Genomic DNA, 17,419 nt, shown 5'->3' on the forward strand with positions numbered 1-17,419 from the left:
ATAGCATGTGCGTGCATTGAGTTGATAGGCGCTGAAAATCCGTGAGCGGAGACTTCGAAAGCTCCTTTTGTGACGTCACTCTACGAGAAAGTAGACTTTCAGCGGTACTTTAAAAATGATTCTATGCAGCTTCGATTAACCAAATTAAGAAATAATTTTTGATGTTTGAAATCCTGGGGGTTAAATGAAGATTTAAGTGTGTTTCCTCACATATAAAAACGCTTCAGCTTCCCATTAAGTATAGTAGGTTCCTTAAATGTTTATTTAGTCAAACTAGACCCATGGTTCCAATATAAACTTGCAAAGCATCAGCGAAAAACACTAAATTAACTCTTTTTGCGAAGATATAAGACAGAAGCAGCATTTTACGGCGTTCTTAAACAAATGCTTCATTTATACACGTTCTTAGATATCGATGTCTTATGAGAGCGCATCTTTGCGCCCGCGATCCTGCTGCCCGTTGGCCGCAGTACGAAACCACCCCCTCGCCTCCCTCGTAGGATGGAGGGAAGCAGGGCGCACATGTGTTGCTCGTCCAAGCCCCTGGGGAACAGGATCGTGGGCACAGAAATGCGCTCCTATAAGAAACTGAAATCCAGGCACTCGTCCAAATTAAGCGTTTTTACAGAACGCGCAAAATGCTACCCCTGCGTTATATCCCTCCCAAAAGAGCTGATTTAGTGGTTTTCGATGACTCTCAGCAAGTTTTAATTGAAGCCATCTGTTCATTTTCACTAATTAAAAAGTTAATTAACAAAATGTATTTAATTATACGACTGATGGTTAAGGTTTTGCCCCTACACTTCGTCCCCCTCGCCGTATAACTCACCTGCGCAAACCGTATAAGTGTAGCTTTCACGACCTTTTAAAACAAATTTAGTATCCTGGATTAATGATGATGATGATTTTGGGGGTTTAATGGCGCAAGAGCTACGAGGCCATCTGCGCCAAACGATAGTAACAATCAGCATGCTTTGGTGAGAGTTTTACCAAAGTGCAACCTAGGATTTGGTAAAGCTATATTTGGTATAAAATGCCAATGCTAGTAAGAAAGTCTACTACCCTGCTAAAAGGGACCTTGGGATTCTCCCCCAGCAGGAGGGCCGGATGAAACGGGATCTGTTGTCGAAACAACTCAGGAAAATAAACACGATGCTTGGGCTCCAGAGCGGGACAGGACCACAAGATATGTGTAAGAGTTTCACCACACTGATCACAATTAGGAGGATCTTCCCCCCAAAGTAGGTACTTATGAGTGATAAAAGAATGCCCAATTCTCAGACGGCACATCAAGGTTTCATGAAGACGACTTTTGCATGAAGAGCTTTCCCAGGCTCCAAGAACAGGCTTTATAACGTGGAGCTTGTTTTCACACTCCCTGTCCCATTCCAACTGCCAACAACGAAAAAGTGATGACTTTACTAAAGGCTTTATATCCTGATATGGTAAACAGAAAGACGATTGGACAAGGTTTCCCACAGACCCTGCAAGCCTGTCGGCCTTCTCGTTGCCCTCTATGCCAACGTGACTAGGTACCCAACAAAATATTATGCTTTGACCGTCATGCAGAGCAGCGTTGAATTTACTCTGAATTTGTTGTACAAGCATGTTTTTAGTGTCTTTAACGGAGCAAACTGCAACAATCACACTCTGAGAATCAACAAACAGAACAGCCCTAGTTATTTTCTTATGTAGAATGTGTGACAAGTTAGTGGGGCCCCCCTTCCAGTCCGCCCGTCTGCGGCCGCCTGGCTCGGCGGGCAACATTGGTCATTGCGATAATAAACGCCGTTGAGCGTACGCCGCTCCGGCCAGTCATCGTCCACCCTCACAACCAGGCTGCGTATCGTCTCTCCTCGGCGGGTGCTTCGGCCCCCTTCGTCCACGTTCGAGAAAGATCGTGACACTGGCGACGAGGACGCAACACCGCCCCCCGCTCCCGTCGCCATGCCGCTGTACGGGAGGCTCGAGCCGTTCGATGGAGATGGGTCCGCCTGGCCAGTCTACGAAGAACAAGTCCACGTGTTCTTTCGGGCGAACGACACGCCCGAGGCGAAACAACGAAACATCTTCTTGGCCAGCTGCGGGACCCGCGTCTTCAGCCTCCTGCTCGACCTTCTCAAGCCGGCCACGCCGCACGTCAAAACGCTGGGTGAGCTGCTCGCCACGTTGCGCCCGCACTTCAGCCCGGCGCCGTCCACGCTTATGGAGCGGTTCCGCTTCAACAACAGGAGCCGCCGGGACGGGGAGACCCTCGGGCAGTTCGTCGCTGCGCTACGAGGGTTAGCGAGCACCTGCGCCTTCGGCGACCAGTTGGACTCGCTACTTCGGGACCGGTTCGTCTGCGGCATCAACAACCCCGCCATGCAGACGCGACTCCTGGAGCTCCCCGACCCCTCCCTGGACGACGCGGTGAAGGCAGCACTGGCGATGGAAGCCGCAGCTAAGGACGCCAGCGAGATAGCGCGTGCGGCCGGCTCACCGTCAACGGAAGCGGCGGTGAATAAGATGGCGGCAAGGAGCGGTGCCTGCAGCCGCGGCGGTGCTGCCCACTCCCCCTCACAGTGCCAGTTCGTCCAAGCACAATGTTTCACGTGCGGGAGAACTGGGCACCTCGCACGTGTCTGCCGAGCGGGGAGGACGAGCGGCGGCCAGCAGCTGCACCCTGGTTCAAGCCCGGGCTCCAGTCAAGCCCTCGGCCAGGGTGGTCGTCGCAAGAGAACGCGGCGGGGACGAGCGGCACGAGGTCCGGGTTTGTCGTCAGCCAGGGTCCACGTCGTGGCCGAGGAGCCGCAGATCTTCGACGTGTGGCATACGAATAAACTATCGTCTGTGCCGCCTTACTTGGTGTCAGTTGAAATCTGCGGCCACCCCATCACCATGGAGCTGGACACAGGGGCCAATGTGTCGGTCATGCCCGGGAAGCTGTTCACGCGGACCTTCCCCGGTGTGTCCATTGAGGCGTCTGACGTCATGCTGCGCAGCTACTCCGGGCAGCTTTCCCAGGTCCAGGGTCGGGCCCAAGTCAGCGTTCGCCTTGGCGACAGGGAGGCAATCCTTCCCCTTTACTTAACCAAGGGGTCGTCGCCGACGCTGCTTGGCCGGAACTGGATTCACTCGCTGGGTGTTCGGCTGCCGGAGTACCAAGAGGCTGCGCTGCACGTGGTGAAGGACGTCCCGAGCCTCCTGACCGACTTCCAGTCCCTGTTCCAGCCGGGGGTGGGCACCTTCGCCGGCACGACGGTCGGCATCCACGTACCCGAGGGAGCCCGGCCTCGGTTCTTCAAGCCGCGTCCGCTGCCGTTCGCCCTGAAGGACGGAATCACCCAGGAGCTGCAACGGCTGCAGCGAGAGGGAATCCTGGTGCCCGTCAAGTCTTCCGAGTGGGCCGCACCGATTGTGCCAGTCCTCAAGCGAGACGGCCGCGTCAGGATCTGCGGGGACTTCAAGGTCACCATCAACCCCGTTGCTACCGTTGAGAAGTACCCGCTGCCTCGGGTAGAAGATCTCTGGTCGGCTTTGTCCGGGGCACAGAAGTTCACCAAGCTCGACCTTCGAGATGCCTACCAGCAGCTGGTGCTCCAGGATGCCGCCCGGAAGTATGTCACCATTTCGACTACCATGGGACTCTTCCAGTACACGCGCCTACCGTTCGGCGTGACCTCAGCCCCAGCCATCTTCCAGAGAGAGATGGACAACCTCTTCAGGGGCATGAGGCACGTGGCGGTGTACTTGGACGACATCCTGGTTTCCGGTACCGACGACGGGGACCACCTGCAGAACCTGCGCAAACTCCTGACACGATTGCAGGACGCCGGTCTCAAGGTGAGGCTGGACAACTGCGTGTTCCTGACCCCCAGCGTGGAGTACCTGGGACAGGTCATCTCCCAGGCTGGCCTGGCCGCGGCACCCCGCAAGATTGAGGCCGTGCTCAAGGCGCCGAAGCCCAAGAGCAAAAAGGAGCTTCAGAGCTACGTCGGCCTCATCAACTTCTACAGGAGGTTCCTGCCCAACCTTTCGACGCATCTAGAGCCGCTGCATCGCCTGCTTCGTGATGGGCAGCAGCGGGCCTGGAAGAAGGAGCAGGACTTGGCCTTCCAGCGCAGCAAGGAGCTCTTCGTTAAGGCTCCAGTGCTTGTGCACTTCGACCCGGCCAAGCCTGTAGTCCTCACCGTGGATGCGTCGCCGTACGGGGTAGGAGCCGTCTTGTCGCACCGGGGTCAGGATGGTCAGGAACGCCCTGTGGCGTTTGCTTCTCGTCGTCTCCATGCGGCGGAGCAACGCTACAGCCAGCTCGACAAGGAAGGCTTGGCCCTCATCTTCGGGGTCCAGCGCTTCCATCAGTACCTGTGGGGCCGGCAGTTCGAGGCAGTCACGGACCACAAGCCGCTGCTGGGGCTGCTGGGACCTGACAAGGCAGTCCCAGTGCAAGCATCGCCTCGTGTGGTATGCTGGACCTTGACGCTGGCAGCCTACAGGTACAAGCTGGTCTACCGCCCTGGGAAGGACCTGGGACCTGCTGACGCCCTGAGCCGCCTGCCCCTGCCGGAGGTGCCTGCTGCCGTTCCAGAGCGAGCTGACGTGTTCCTGCTGGAGCGGGCCTACCCGGGGGTGCTTACCAGGACTGCGGTGGCGCAGGCGACCAGCCGGGACCCGGTCCTGTCTCAGGTGGTCAAGGCGGTTGCCCGAGGGGAGGAGCTTCGTCACCAGGCCTACAGCCACAAGACCGCCGAGCTGAGCTTGGAGCAGGGCTGCCTTCTGTGGGGTTCCAGGGTGGTGATTCCACAAAGTCTGCGGGCCAAGGTGCTGCAGAGGCTGCATGCGGGGCATCCTGGCGTGGAAAGGACCAAGATGGTGGCACGGTCGCACGTTTGGTGGCCTGGCTTGGACCAGGACATTGTGCACCAAGTGCAAGGCTGCCAGGTTTGCCAGGAGAACCAGCGAGCCTCGCGCCACGTGGAGATCACCCCCTGGCCGTTCCCACAGAGGCCGTGGTCCCGCTTGCACGTGGGTTATGCGGGACCCTTCAAGGGCCACTACTTCCTGGTGGTGGTGGACGCCTTCTCCAAGTGGGTGGAGGCACTGCCAGTCACCAGTCCCTCGGCAAGCGCGACCATTGCGGCGCTGCGGCAAGTCTTCGCGGCGCAGGGATTGCCGGACATTATGGTGTCTGACAATGGTCCCGCTTTCGCCAGTGCCGAGTACCTGGACTGGCTGCAGAGGAATGGGATCCGCCGGATGCTGGTTCCACCGTACCACCCCGCTTCCAATGGTGCAGGAGAGCGGGTGGTACAGGCACTCAAGGACAAGCTCAAGAAGAGCCAGCCCGGGGATTTCCGGACGCAGGTGGCCCGGGTACTGTTCCAGTACCGGACCACACCGCATGAGGTCATTGGCCGTGCCCCCTGCGAGCTTCTGCTGGGCCGGATGGTCAAGACCCCCCTGGACGTCTTGCATCCAGACCTCTGGTCCACGGCGCTCCTGAAGCAGCTGAAGCAGAAGCTGGCTGCTGACCGAGGGTGCCGTCCCGGGCCTTTGCCGGAGCCAGGAGCGTCGGTCTACGCCAGGAACTTCCGTCCTGGCCCACCATGGTCTGCCTGGCGTGTGGTTTCACCAGCGATCGAGTGCCTCGTCGCTGCTCGTCCGCATGCCCGACGGGACCACCTGGCACCGGCACGCCGACCATGTCAGGCCTCGCCTCGGGACCTGGCTTCCACCCTCGGCCGTCGCTTCAGAGGACCAGCCTGCAGGGGGCCGAACACCACCATTCGTGGCCAGTGGAGCGCCACCCAGCCCGGAGGCGACAAGCGTCGTCACTCCTGTGGCACCAGTTGCACCAGTGCCACTCCCAAATCCGGTCCCTGCAGCTCAACCGGGTGGAGCGCGACCGGTTCAGGTAACACCCGGCGTTGCCACACCCGGCCCGTCGACACCAGTACCCAGGTGGAGTACGAGGCAGCGAAGGTCACCTGACCGCTACTCGCCGGGGTGACCTTCATCGTCGACAGGCCGGGACTTTGCATGACCAGACGCCGAGATGGTGTCGGCCGTGCGCGTCGTGTATTTAGTTATTTTGTTTTCAGGAAAAACAAATTGGGGGGGGGGGGGGGGAGGAGTGTGACAAGTTAGTGGCGCCCCCCTTCCAGTCCGCCCGTCTGCGGCCGCCTGGCTCGGCGGGCAACGTTGGTCATCGCGATAATAAACGCCGTTGAGCGTACGCCGCTCCGGCCAGTCATCGTCCACCCTCACAACAGGGCTGCGTGTCGTCTCTCCTCGGCGGGTGCTTCGGCCCCCTTCGTCCACGTTCGAGAAAGGTCGTGACAGAATGTAGTCTATTGCCATTGATACTGCATAGAGTTCTGCAGTAAAAATGCTGGCAAACGAATTAAGTCACTTAACTTTAGAGAAGTGTTCTGAATACACAGCCCAGCCAACAAAAGAAGAAGTCTTGGCGCCATCTGTGTAAACATGAAGATAACCATCATACTTGTTTTGTACTTCACAAAACTCTTGCGGTATTACAGCATGGGAAATGCCATGTTTGTTAAAGTTTGTGAGCGGCCAGTCACAGGCAACTGGCAGTGTCTTCCAGGGTGGAATACGGTCGTCGACATTTCGAATGAGGCCGACCTGGTCCAATGAAAGATGCAGTGAAGTGCAAAGTTCTTCAATGCGGGAGCTTAATGGTGTCACAATGCTTGGCTTGTTGTTAAAGAGACGGGAAAACCTCGACCTTGTAAGGAAGGAATAAGTGGGGTGTTGAGAGTCATCCAGAATCTTAAAAGCATACGTTAGGCTAAGATAGGTACGCCGTTTGTTCAGTGATAGATCATTAGCAACTGCATATAAACTGGAGACAGGGGATGTTCGGAAAGCACCAGTTGCTAGTCTCAACCCAGGGTCGTGAACTGCGTCCAACATCCTGAGGGCAAATGGCCGGGCCGATCCATACACTGCCGCACCAGTCAAGACGAGATCTTACAAGAGCATTGTACACCGTAGAATACATTTTCTGTCAGAACCCCATGACTTATGAGATAGAACTTTCAAAGGAAACATAGACTGAAGACATTTAGTTTTTAAAGCTTCAAGGTGTGAAATAAAACTAAGCTTTTTATCAAATATCGCACTAAGAAATCTGTGCTCTTTCCTGACAGGTACAGGGTTTCCCTTTAGTTCCAGTGATGGGTCCAATGACAGCGCACGACGCAAAGAAAGGGGCACATAGAGTGTTTTGGATGCAGAGAACCAAAACCCGTTCTCGTCAGCCCACTTGGAAAGTTTGTTTATGGCTATCTGCAATTGGCGCTCACAGCTGGAAAGGTTACAAGAGGAAGACGAGAACTGTATATCATCAGCGTAAAGAGAATATGAAACAGAAGGAGGTAGCAGTCGTGCAATTGAATTCATTTTTAGCACAAATAAAGTTACGCTCAAGACTCCTCCTTGAGGGACTCCATTTTCTTGCACGTAGGAATCAGATGGGTTGGAGCCAAGACGAACTTGAAAAGTCCTGTTTGTTAGATATTCCCTTGTGCATTACAGCATACGGCCACGGATATTACATGCATACAGATCTTGAAGAATCCCATGTTTCCACGCTGTATCATATGCCTTCTCCGAATCGAAAAAAAACTGCGACACAGTGCTGCCGGTTTACAAATGCCTCACGTATCACAGTTTCCAAGCGTACCAAGTGATCGAGAGTAGAACGACCTCGGCGGAATCCACACTGGTTGTTATCAAAGGCCCTCTGTGGTTCCAATACATAAACCAGTTGCCTGTTTATCAGCCTTTCAAACGTTTTTCCGAGGCAGCTCGTTAGTGCGATTGGGCGGTAACTTGATGGCTGTGAAGGATCTTTATTAGGTTTTAGAAGGGGAATAATATGTGCATGCCTCCAAGTCTGAGGAAAACAAGCCTTTTCACATAAAGAATTAGAAAAAAGAAGGAGGTTTTCAAGGGATTCCGTGGACAGGTTACGAAGCATTTCATAGTGAAGCCCATCGGGCCCAGGAGCAGATAGCTTTTTTACATTAAGGGCCATCTCAAGTTCATATCGCGTTAATGGCCGATTATAAGAGGCTGCCTTTCCTCCAGTTACGACTAGCGTTTGTTGCTCCGCACGGGCTTTAAAGTGTGTGAAGTTAGCACTGTAGTTGGCCGAGCTGGATGAATTATAAAAATGTTCTCCGAGGATGTTAGCTATGTCTTTTAATGACGAACAAGGAGCATTAAACGTTGGGATGGCAAAACACCTATAATCCCCATTTACTTTCCTATATCTGTCCCAGGCCTCTTTGGCAGGGACAAAACTAGTTACAGAAGACAGGTACTTCATCCAAGGCTTCCGTTTTGCCTGCTTCCTAGTCCAACGAGCCTTGGCTTTTCGGCGTTTGAACTCCACAAGGTTGTGCGAAGTGGGATATCTACGAAATCTTTCCCAGGCCTTGTCTTGATCTGCCAGGGTTGTGGCACACTCCTTGTTCCACCAAGGTTTACATTTTTTGGCACATTACCAGAAGTTTGTGGAATAGAGCGCTGAGCAACCCTTAGTAACTGCTCAGTAACATGAAGTGTAGCGTTCTCGGGTGACAAAGAAGAAAGAATCGAAGGATCTAAAGTGGAGTGAAGATTAAAAAGTGTCCAGTCAGCCTTGTCTAATTTCCACCTAGGGGGACGCTTTAAAAGATTAGGCAATGGAACAGTACTTTCTAAAACAATAGGATAGGGATCACTTTCAAAAGGGTTATGGAGAACCTTCCATGAAAAGCAAGGAAGTAATGAAGGTGAAGCGATAGAAAGATCAATAGATGTGAATGAGTTGTGAGCCGCACTAAAAAAGTTGGTTCTTTCCCGTTAAGAAGACATAGCCCAGAAGACAATAAAAGACGTTCAATAACACCACCCCGGGAGTCTTGACGGGTACTGCCCCACATGGGATGATGAGCGTTAAAATCACCCAAAATTAAAAATGGTTGAGGAAGCTGTCCTACAAGTCCCTGCAGCTCTTGAAGATTGAAAGGAATATTTGGTGGTAAGTATAAAGAAACAAGCGTTACAAAGCGGTCCACGAGGAGACGCACTGCAACAGCCTCCAGAGGTGTGCGGAGTGGAACTTGAGAGCAAGCGACTCCACTCTGCACAACTACTGCAACGCCACCAGAAGGAGTGCAAGCGGGACGGTCTTTCCTAAAAACCTGATGACGTCTTAAAATGTTAAAAGAATTAGACTGAAGATGGGTTTCTTGCAAGGCAAGAGCGATGGGTCGAAGCTCATCCATGAAATGATTGACATCATCAATATTTCTTAAAATACCGCGACAGTTGCATTGCATAAAATGTAACTTTGTCATCTATTAAAAAAGTGTGTAAATATATAAATATAAGGAGATAAAACCTAGCAAAATAAATAAAACTATGGAGAGCTAACTCGAGCTAGGTGGAAGATGTGATCGCAATGCAACAGCTATCGGGGCTATCACTTGGGCGCTACTACAGGTTGCTTCTTTTTAGATTTAAGAGAAGCTGTCTCCCATTCCATACCATCCTAGTCGGACCCAGGAGTAGACTGACTGTCAGCATCAGTTGGTATCTCCATGTCCTGGGAAGTGTCTGGTGGATGGAGCATGACAGAGCTGGTCCGGCCTGGCACGAGTGGGGGAAAACCCCGGCCACGACCGGATGGAGGAGTGGCGGACGAACTGGGCAAGGGGTCACCCAAGCTTGTCTTGACACCTCCTTTCACAGGAGCTGCATGGGTACCATGCTGCTCCTTCGGTAGGGGGACCCTCTCCAGCGAGCAGGAGCGAGAAGCTCGCTCCTTCCTAGGAGTGGACCTAGGAGAGGGGACAGGCGCGGCTGCTGCCGGCCTGTCCTTGGATGGAGGGGCAGCACGCGTGCTACCACCAGGGACTGGGGGAAGCTGCTGCTGCCCCTCTCGGGGAGCTGGGGCCCTGAGGTCGGCCGCCAAGATCTCGGGAGAGACCTGGGTGGCCCTTGACTCCGAGCGCGGTGCAGGGCCCCTGCACCGCACCGCGCTCGGAGGCACCTTTGACAAAAAGGAAAAGCGTTTTTTTGCTTCCACGTATGTAATATTTTCTTTGACTTTCAGGGCAAGAATATCTTTTTCTTGCTGAAAGAAAGGACAGCTGCGGTAGTAAGCGGGGTGTGGTCCACCGCAGTTAGCGCAATGGGCCGCGGCCTCGCAAATGTCGGAGACGTGTCCTTGACTTCCACACTTTGCACATGTCTCGCTTCCGCGACAGCTGCGTGACACGTGGCCAAAACGCTGACAACGGAAGCACCGCTGTGGGTTGGGGACATAAGGGCGGATCTGGCAATTAAGGTACCCTGCTTTAATTGTCTCTGGTAGAGTGTGTCTCTCGAAATTCAAAATAACATGCTTAGAGGGAATCTCTTCACCATTCTTTTTAAACATTATTCGTTTGACGGCGACGACACCAGAGCCTTCGAGGCCCTCAAGAATGTCATCCTCGCTGGTATGAAGGAAGTCATCCTCAGAGAGGACACTACGAAAGGTGTTAAGTGTACGGTGAGGGCTCACCGACACTTTCAAGTCAACAATGTTGGTCATCTTAGAGAGTGCTTCACTTTGTTTTTTTGTTTCTACCTCCACAAGGACGTTTCCACAGTGGAGCTTCTTTGCCTTATAGGAGAACCTTACAAGGTGCTCAAGAACTTTAGCTACAACAAAGGGTGAGAGCTTTGCAACTGGTTTCTGTTCATCCAGCGAATGAACGACAAAAAACTTTGTAAAGGTTTCTTCCTTAGATTCTTTTTCAATGGTTTTGTGTTCAAGGCAGCGCCTTTTAAAGGCTTGCCCTGAACGGGGTTTGGAGGGGTGGGGCGCCATAGGAGGGCAAAGAGTGTTCGGTATCCGCGGTGCACCGCCCACCACCGAGCCCAACAAGGGGTTAGGTAACGCACCATAACAAGAGGGGCTTGGCTGGAGACGTTACGCTAACAGTGCTGCCGGGAAACTATACCCAATTGTGGGTCAAGACAGAGGTCCATTGCCACCCAAGGTTAGCCCTTGCCGCCAAAGAGGGGTGAAAAAGGAGTAAGATAAGTGAGAGAGAAGTAAAGGAAACAGGAAAGGTAAAAGTGAAAGATCGGAGGGGATAGTAGAAGAAATGGCGACTAGACTGAATCATCCTGGCCGGGCCTTACCAGGACTCCCGTCTATGAGAAGCGGGGGCTGAAGTTGTGTATTGCCTCACCCGGGGAGCCCCGAAGGGTCCAAACCTACCCCGGGCTCGGCTCAACCACCAGGATGCCCTTTTCCCCAGACACGGGAAAGCCACGCACAGCCAGACGTGGGCGGGCGAACCCGCATGGCTCGGGGTCCGTGGAGACGCCACTGCCCAAACACCTGCTTTCACAGGTGCCCCCTGCGGGGGTACCCTGGATTAATCACTACTAAATTAATAAACTGTTATAGGTATACTCAATCAATCAACTGTTATGTGGTGCTGCTTCGCCTGTCGGTTGTATATATGCTTCCTTTTCCTAAGTAAACTAGTTGAAAGTTACCGCTTGTCCTGAATACTTCTTGTCCTTGTATTTTTTTGCGCTTTTTTATATGTTTAACTAAGATGATCCAACTAGCCGAACAACGTATCCTACTAAACTATATTTCTGAATCGTGCCTTCTACACCGCATTTTATGCTTGCCTTTTCTTCGTAATGGTCTGCAGTCATCAATATTTACGCCTCAGATAAAGAAGTCATGCAAAATTGATCGCTACACCTGGAGCACTTCTTTATTACTTTAGTTTGGAGCCATAGCTACAATGGGCCTTTACCACGCCCGCAAGGCCGTCCGTTGACGTAGGGCGTGGAGCGTCCGTTGTAAATATCGACAAATGCTTCAAAAATATCACCCGCCAAGGTCGGTGTTTCCACGAATTCAACGTGCGTCCTCTGCGAGAAAGCGGGGCGCGTTGTCGAAAAAAGAACGGCCTCCGATATATACACGTGTACACATGCCGCCCGTTGCAGCCGCAAGAAATCTTCTTGTCACCTTGGTTGCAAGCGGCGCCACCAGATGAGCCTTCGCTAAGCGGATAGTAAAAGCATGTCGCTGTGCCGGTTTCCTATGCTTTCTATGGGAGACAGGCTTGTACTTGAAGTCGTTTTGGAGGTTCGCACGGTTATTTAGAACTTTGAAATTGGCCTTCGTGTGTTGCTTCAGCGCTATTTTATCACTGATCCTAGTTTTGTGACTGAACGGTGAAACCAACCGTTTTATGAACATGTCAAATAAAATTTCAGTTATTACAAAACTATAAATAAATTGAAGGTTTGACATAATATTTTGCAGCACGAGTTTCGGTATCAAAGTCAGTATCTTTATAGATTGCTACAGTGTGCCAATTTTGTCTATATTTTCTTATGTATTTCTCTACAGTAGAAAACAGCTGGCTGCGCTACTTACAATGCTGTTTGGAGAATGCAATGAAAGGATTACAAAGGTCTCAAAATCTTACCTTCCACTTAATTTCGTCAGGGCCGTCATATGTCATCGCAGAATTAGAGGGATAATGAGGGCCAAGCCTTGTGTACGCTGGACCCATAGTAGGCTCCCCTGTGTAATTCTGCGGCAATTGGCACGCCTGTGTTAAGAGAATCGTCAGTCTGAACAAAAGAATTTCATTTTGATGTATATTAGTAAAATATGTTTCTGGTGCCTTTTGTTTTATGGTGCAACGGTTGAGATAGATTGAAAAATGTGGTGGTTAGAATAATATAAACTATATAATTTGTTTCATATTGCATATACTATTAACAATTCGCACATGTTCACTTCTAGTACCGAATGAAAGCTTTTAACTTTTTTCCTTGATCGTTTGCATAAACTACGTTTACATAGTGTGAAAAGAGTGCTTTTGTACGTTTTGAAGACTCGTACGTATACCTTAGTGTTGACTATGTGTTCTTAAAAAAAAGCATAATATAGTGAAGGAAAAACTTGGCTCATCCCTAGCACAAGGGGAGCGATTTGACGCAAGTTCTTTTTTTAGTACCGCAACAGTTAGTGGGGAACTCTGCGGGCATCGCGCTGAATACGTCGCTTCGCATCAAACGTGGGCCCTTTTCGGCACTTTGCCGTAAGATTCCACATAAACGTCACGCCGCTCGCCACGACACTGAAGTCACACCGCGAATCACTTGCCCTGTTACCTGCGTCAGCTGACACCATCACGTGACACTATCATGTCAAGACACGTTGCACAGTGACGTCACGCGACTTAATGACGTCAGATGACAGCGTGAGTCACGTGATGTCATGACGTCACTTGACACTCTCGTCACGTGACAATAGGTCGTCACGTGACACCATAAAGGTACGTAGAAACGTAAACATAAGACTGGTGATAACGGAAACGATCAGAAACGAAGCGTTTTCGCTAATTATGTCAGAAAAGTTCTCGGTCAATAAAAATCAATAGAACTAGGTCGGCGTTAAGTCAGCGATACCACAGGCGGGAGGTTTAGAGCTACGTGCTTGATGCTTGAGTCCTCAATTTTTGAAGCGTTCTCCAGGAAACGTGGGTCGGTGTTAGTTTATGACCAATAACTTTCCATAAAACGTTCAGGGAGCCACACCACGACTGGTATACACATGCAGTTTCCTCGTTCCCTGGATTTAAAAACTTGGGCACGCGATTTTCGAAGTCTTCTACAATGATCATAGGGCAGCCCTGAGTTGTGTTCAATAAAACCGTTGAACAGGCTCTCGAAATGTTCTCTACTTATTACACCCCCATGGGTTCCAAAGCGGTAAGGAATTTTTGTCCGGTGTGTTGTTCGATGTAATACAGAAAACCTATGCGCACTCGATGGTGCGCGGTCGTGCGTTTATCGTTGATTCAGTCTATTTGCTCGGAAATAACTCCTTAGCAGCTTCGGCGTCACACCTCAGGTGTCGCAGTGTTTCACCTTACGTGCAGCGTAAGTGTTCACGAATTTTTAGATAGGTTTCGTATGATCAGGGAGCAATTTTCATTTTGTAGACACAAAAATTGAGCACAAATTCACAATTTTCGTTGTACAAAAAAAAAAAGAAAAAAGAAAACTCTATTTGCCCATTTTTTGGGTATCCAAACAGGTGCATTTGTAAATCATGTGCCGTGAGCATATGTAATCAATAGTATAGACGCGAAACCGGACGCACCCTTTCGAGTACCACTCAGTTTGCAAAACTGCCGCTAGATGCCGCGAGTGGGCAGTGCTCATGCTTGTCAGCTGGTAAAGCCATGGCGAGCTCCACCGGCGGAAACGTGCGTCGCAGGGCGGGTAAGCTAGAGTTATAGTGCCTCCACAATCGCGCGTAAAATCCTGTTTCCTTGTATTGACATCGCTTCATAACAGGAAAGTCAAATCTAACATCAAACTGTAGAACTTTGAACACTTCTATGTTTGAGATATCATAGGTTCATTATTGAGGTATTCAGTTTAATACACCAAGTCACGACTCGGCTTCAAAAAAAAAAAGATTATTGAATGTGAAAACTGCACAAACTTGCCTCACTCGATTATATTTTTGTTTAAAGGCGGGGGCTCAAACTTTTCTTCAGCGTGGCAGAAAATTCCCCCTCTTTTCTTTTTTTCCTCCGCCCAATTCCTCCTTTATTTTCCTCCTCGCTTTTTACGGCCTTCTCGCACGAGTGCTAATGGGCTTACCGGCCCCCCGACAAAATCTCTGTAACCCTTCAAGGTTCTCTGCTTCAATCCCAAAAACCAGGGATTAGTTAGGCAGGCTGGAAATGAGCTCGGAAGGGTTCGGGCTAACTCGCTTTTCTTCTTTTTTTTCTTTTTTTTTTTTTTGCTCTTTTTTTGCAGTTCTAAAACACACTCAGATAGTCAACACCAACTAGCCCAACAACAAGTTCTTTTACATTCAGATACTTTCGCATGCGGCCACACACGCTACACCACCGCATATTTATCTCGAGTGAACGGAACTTGAACATCACAGCAGAAGGAAAAAAGATGGGTATTTTTATCCAAACTTTGAGCTCTACCCAGAGAGTTGAAAATTTGTCGTTCTAAAAACGGCACACTCAAGAGTGATTATATCACTATTGTGTTGTTTTTTTGTTTTTTTTTTGTACAAAGTAATAATCATAAGTAATTACAAGTCAAAGATATTGCAGTCAGAGGGACCCAGTCTGACCATTCCTGGGGCATAATATATAGGTTCGTACTACAGGTGTTTTCTAGAGTGACGGCCGCCTCGTTGAAGCTACTAAGAAGAGTAAAAACAAACTTCCATAAAAACTGAAACGGTTTATGGTATATTTCATCTATCTTCAGCCTTTGAAAAAAATTTCTTCGTGGCCAAACGTGCATTTAGTTTCTGTCGACAAATGTAACTGAAAACTTGACACCCGACAAATATCTTGCGTATCAGCAAAGAGAACGGGAAACACGGAGATAGAACCGCAAAATCACAATTTTCTTCGCGTAAAATAGTGCAACTAGCAATATTATGTCACTAGCAATATTATGCCATTTATTAAAAGACAGCAGGTATTACGAAGTTTTCATTCTCTTCTCTTCGCATTTGTTCGCTGATGAAGAAACGGAATGCCCAGATAGCCTCTGCAGCCCTTACATAATTGTTTAGGGCTTTGTCAGGGTGGGCGAAGGCCATCTCCAAAAAAAACCAGGAGTTCGGAAGGTGTACTACCGCAAGTTTTGGAGCTGCTTGGATAATTTAGGCGTCTGGCGTTCCCCGCCTACTTAGAAAAGGAGTGGAACAGCGGTCAGCTCAACGTCGTCACCAAGCGGGAAATCATGCCGAAATGTGTCCTTGAACACGTGCGAGATCTTTACCCGAACCCAGCCGGGATTCGCCACAATTCATCTACGAAAAAAATTATAAAAAGGGGTAGGCTTAAACGATTTCGCAGTTTTTGAATATAGTCATGCGGAGTAACTGTCCACAAGTACGGAAAGAAATGCAGTAGAGATGCATAGCTCTATTGTGTTCTTTATGTCCATACTTGTCTTTCGCGCTGTACGCCAATTAAAATGAATTCGGCAATATCTGTAGATTATGCCTGGTTATGTTGTCTTTAAAAGAAAAGTAATCAAGCAAGTTCGGTATCGTGCCACAATTTGTGCATATACAATTTTATGTGGAATTCAAATTCAAAACAGTACTTCCGCGGGAAATAATGCATCCGTCGTTCTTCGTCTTCCTGAAGCTATTAACTACCGATCCCGGCTACAGGACTTTTGGGTGCACAAAATATCACGCTCAGTAGAAAATTCGCCTTTTCTACCAAAAGTACTGAAAATTATTTATTTTTCAAACAGGTCGGGTGGTGATGCGTGTTTGAGTGTAGAACCGTTGACTGGGCACTGGTTTGCGCCAAGAGTGCAGTGCTTCTTTTCATGCTGCCCGCGACGAGTGTTGAAATTTGAATATAGTAGAAATAAAATCAACTGACATTCTTAGAAGTATTTTAAACTTGCGCTTTTTTCAGGCATTAAGATTTTTATCGCACCTTTTATTCATTGTCGTCTTCGATGAGGGAACAACTTGCCGAGGAGGCCGCGCTGTCCGCGTACGCGCCTTGACAGATAAGGTCGCGAATGCTTTTCACGAATCTTTAAAGACCAAGCATAAAAATGAAAGACGCAGCCACTTTACGCCAATGAAGCCAACTTTATGTTTTGGGTAGACGTCTTGCGAGAGTTGCAGTATTTTTAATTATGCCTAATAAATTAAATGTTTAGGACTAAGTACCAAACTTTTTTAGATGTATTAAGAACCAAAATGTCAATTGGAAAGTTCTAGAGCTGCTTGAGAAACTCCCGAATTAGCTGTTTGCAACGTGATGCGGCTCGCGTGGCTTCCTTCTGACTAGTAATAAAGCTTATGAAACATGACAAAATACCCCGTGATAATGCGCCCGCCCCATCATAAACTCAATTTCGAATGTCCCGGGATTTGTTTTCATAGGCCGGAAAAAAAAAAAAAAAAAGATGCATGCAAGACGCGTGCCCCACGCTTTATTTATATCAGAAAAGAACTGCCCTCTATTTTATATACAACGTTTATTTTTTTTTTTTTTTTCACCTACTAGATATTAGAAAAAAACGTGGAAATTAACGTTTTGTGGATGTGAGCTAAACGGCCAGGCGAAGATTGGGTTCAAGAAAGAACGCAACAAAAACCGACTGATTACCTAACATTTGTTAATAAACTTTTTGATTATAAAAGAAAACGGGATAGTTGATTTATAAAGTTGTTGGGCGTAATCGAAAGCCACCAAATTGTCCAGTGAAAATTAGCGCCATTGCGGTTTGTGTAGGTGAGCTATACGGCCAGGCGAGGATTAGGTTCAATAACGAACGCAACTAAAACCGACCGATTGCCTAA

The 17,419-nt window shown here is 49.5% G+C and overlaps 1 protein-coding gene across 1 annotated transcript in view; it reads right to left on the reverse strand.

Annotated features, from left to right (window-relative positions):
* Positions 1 to 17,419, reverse strand: part of LOC120836949 — a 98,622-nt gene that overhangs the window by 55,721 nt on the left and 25,482 nt on the right. Inside the window, exon 3 of the mRNA XM_040206063.2 lies at positions 12,513 to 12,638. Within this exon, the coding sequence (XP_040061997.2) occupies positions 12,513 to 12,638 (126 nt within the window). The remainder of the gene's footprint in view (positions 1 to 12,512; positions 12,639 to 17,419) is intronic.

Source organism: Ixodes scapularis, unplaced genomic scaffold, assembly GCF_016920785.2.
Source record: "Ixodes scapularis isolate PalLabHiFi unplaced genomic scaffold, ASM1692078v2 PGA_scaffold7__128_contigs__length_106722199, whole genome shotgun sequence".
NCBI classification, from domain to species: Eukaryota; Metazoa; Arthropoda; class Arachnida; order Ixodida; family Ixodidae; genus Ixodes; species Ixodes scapularis.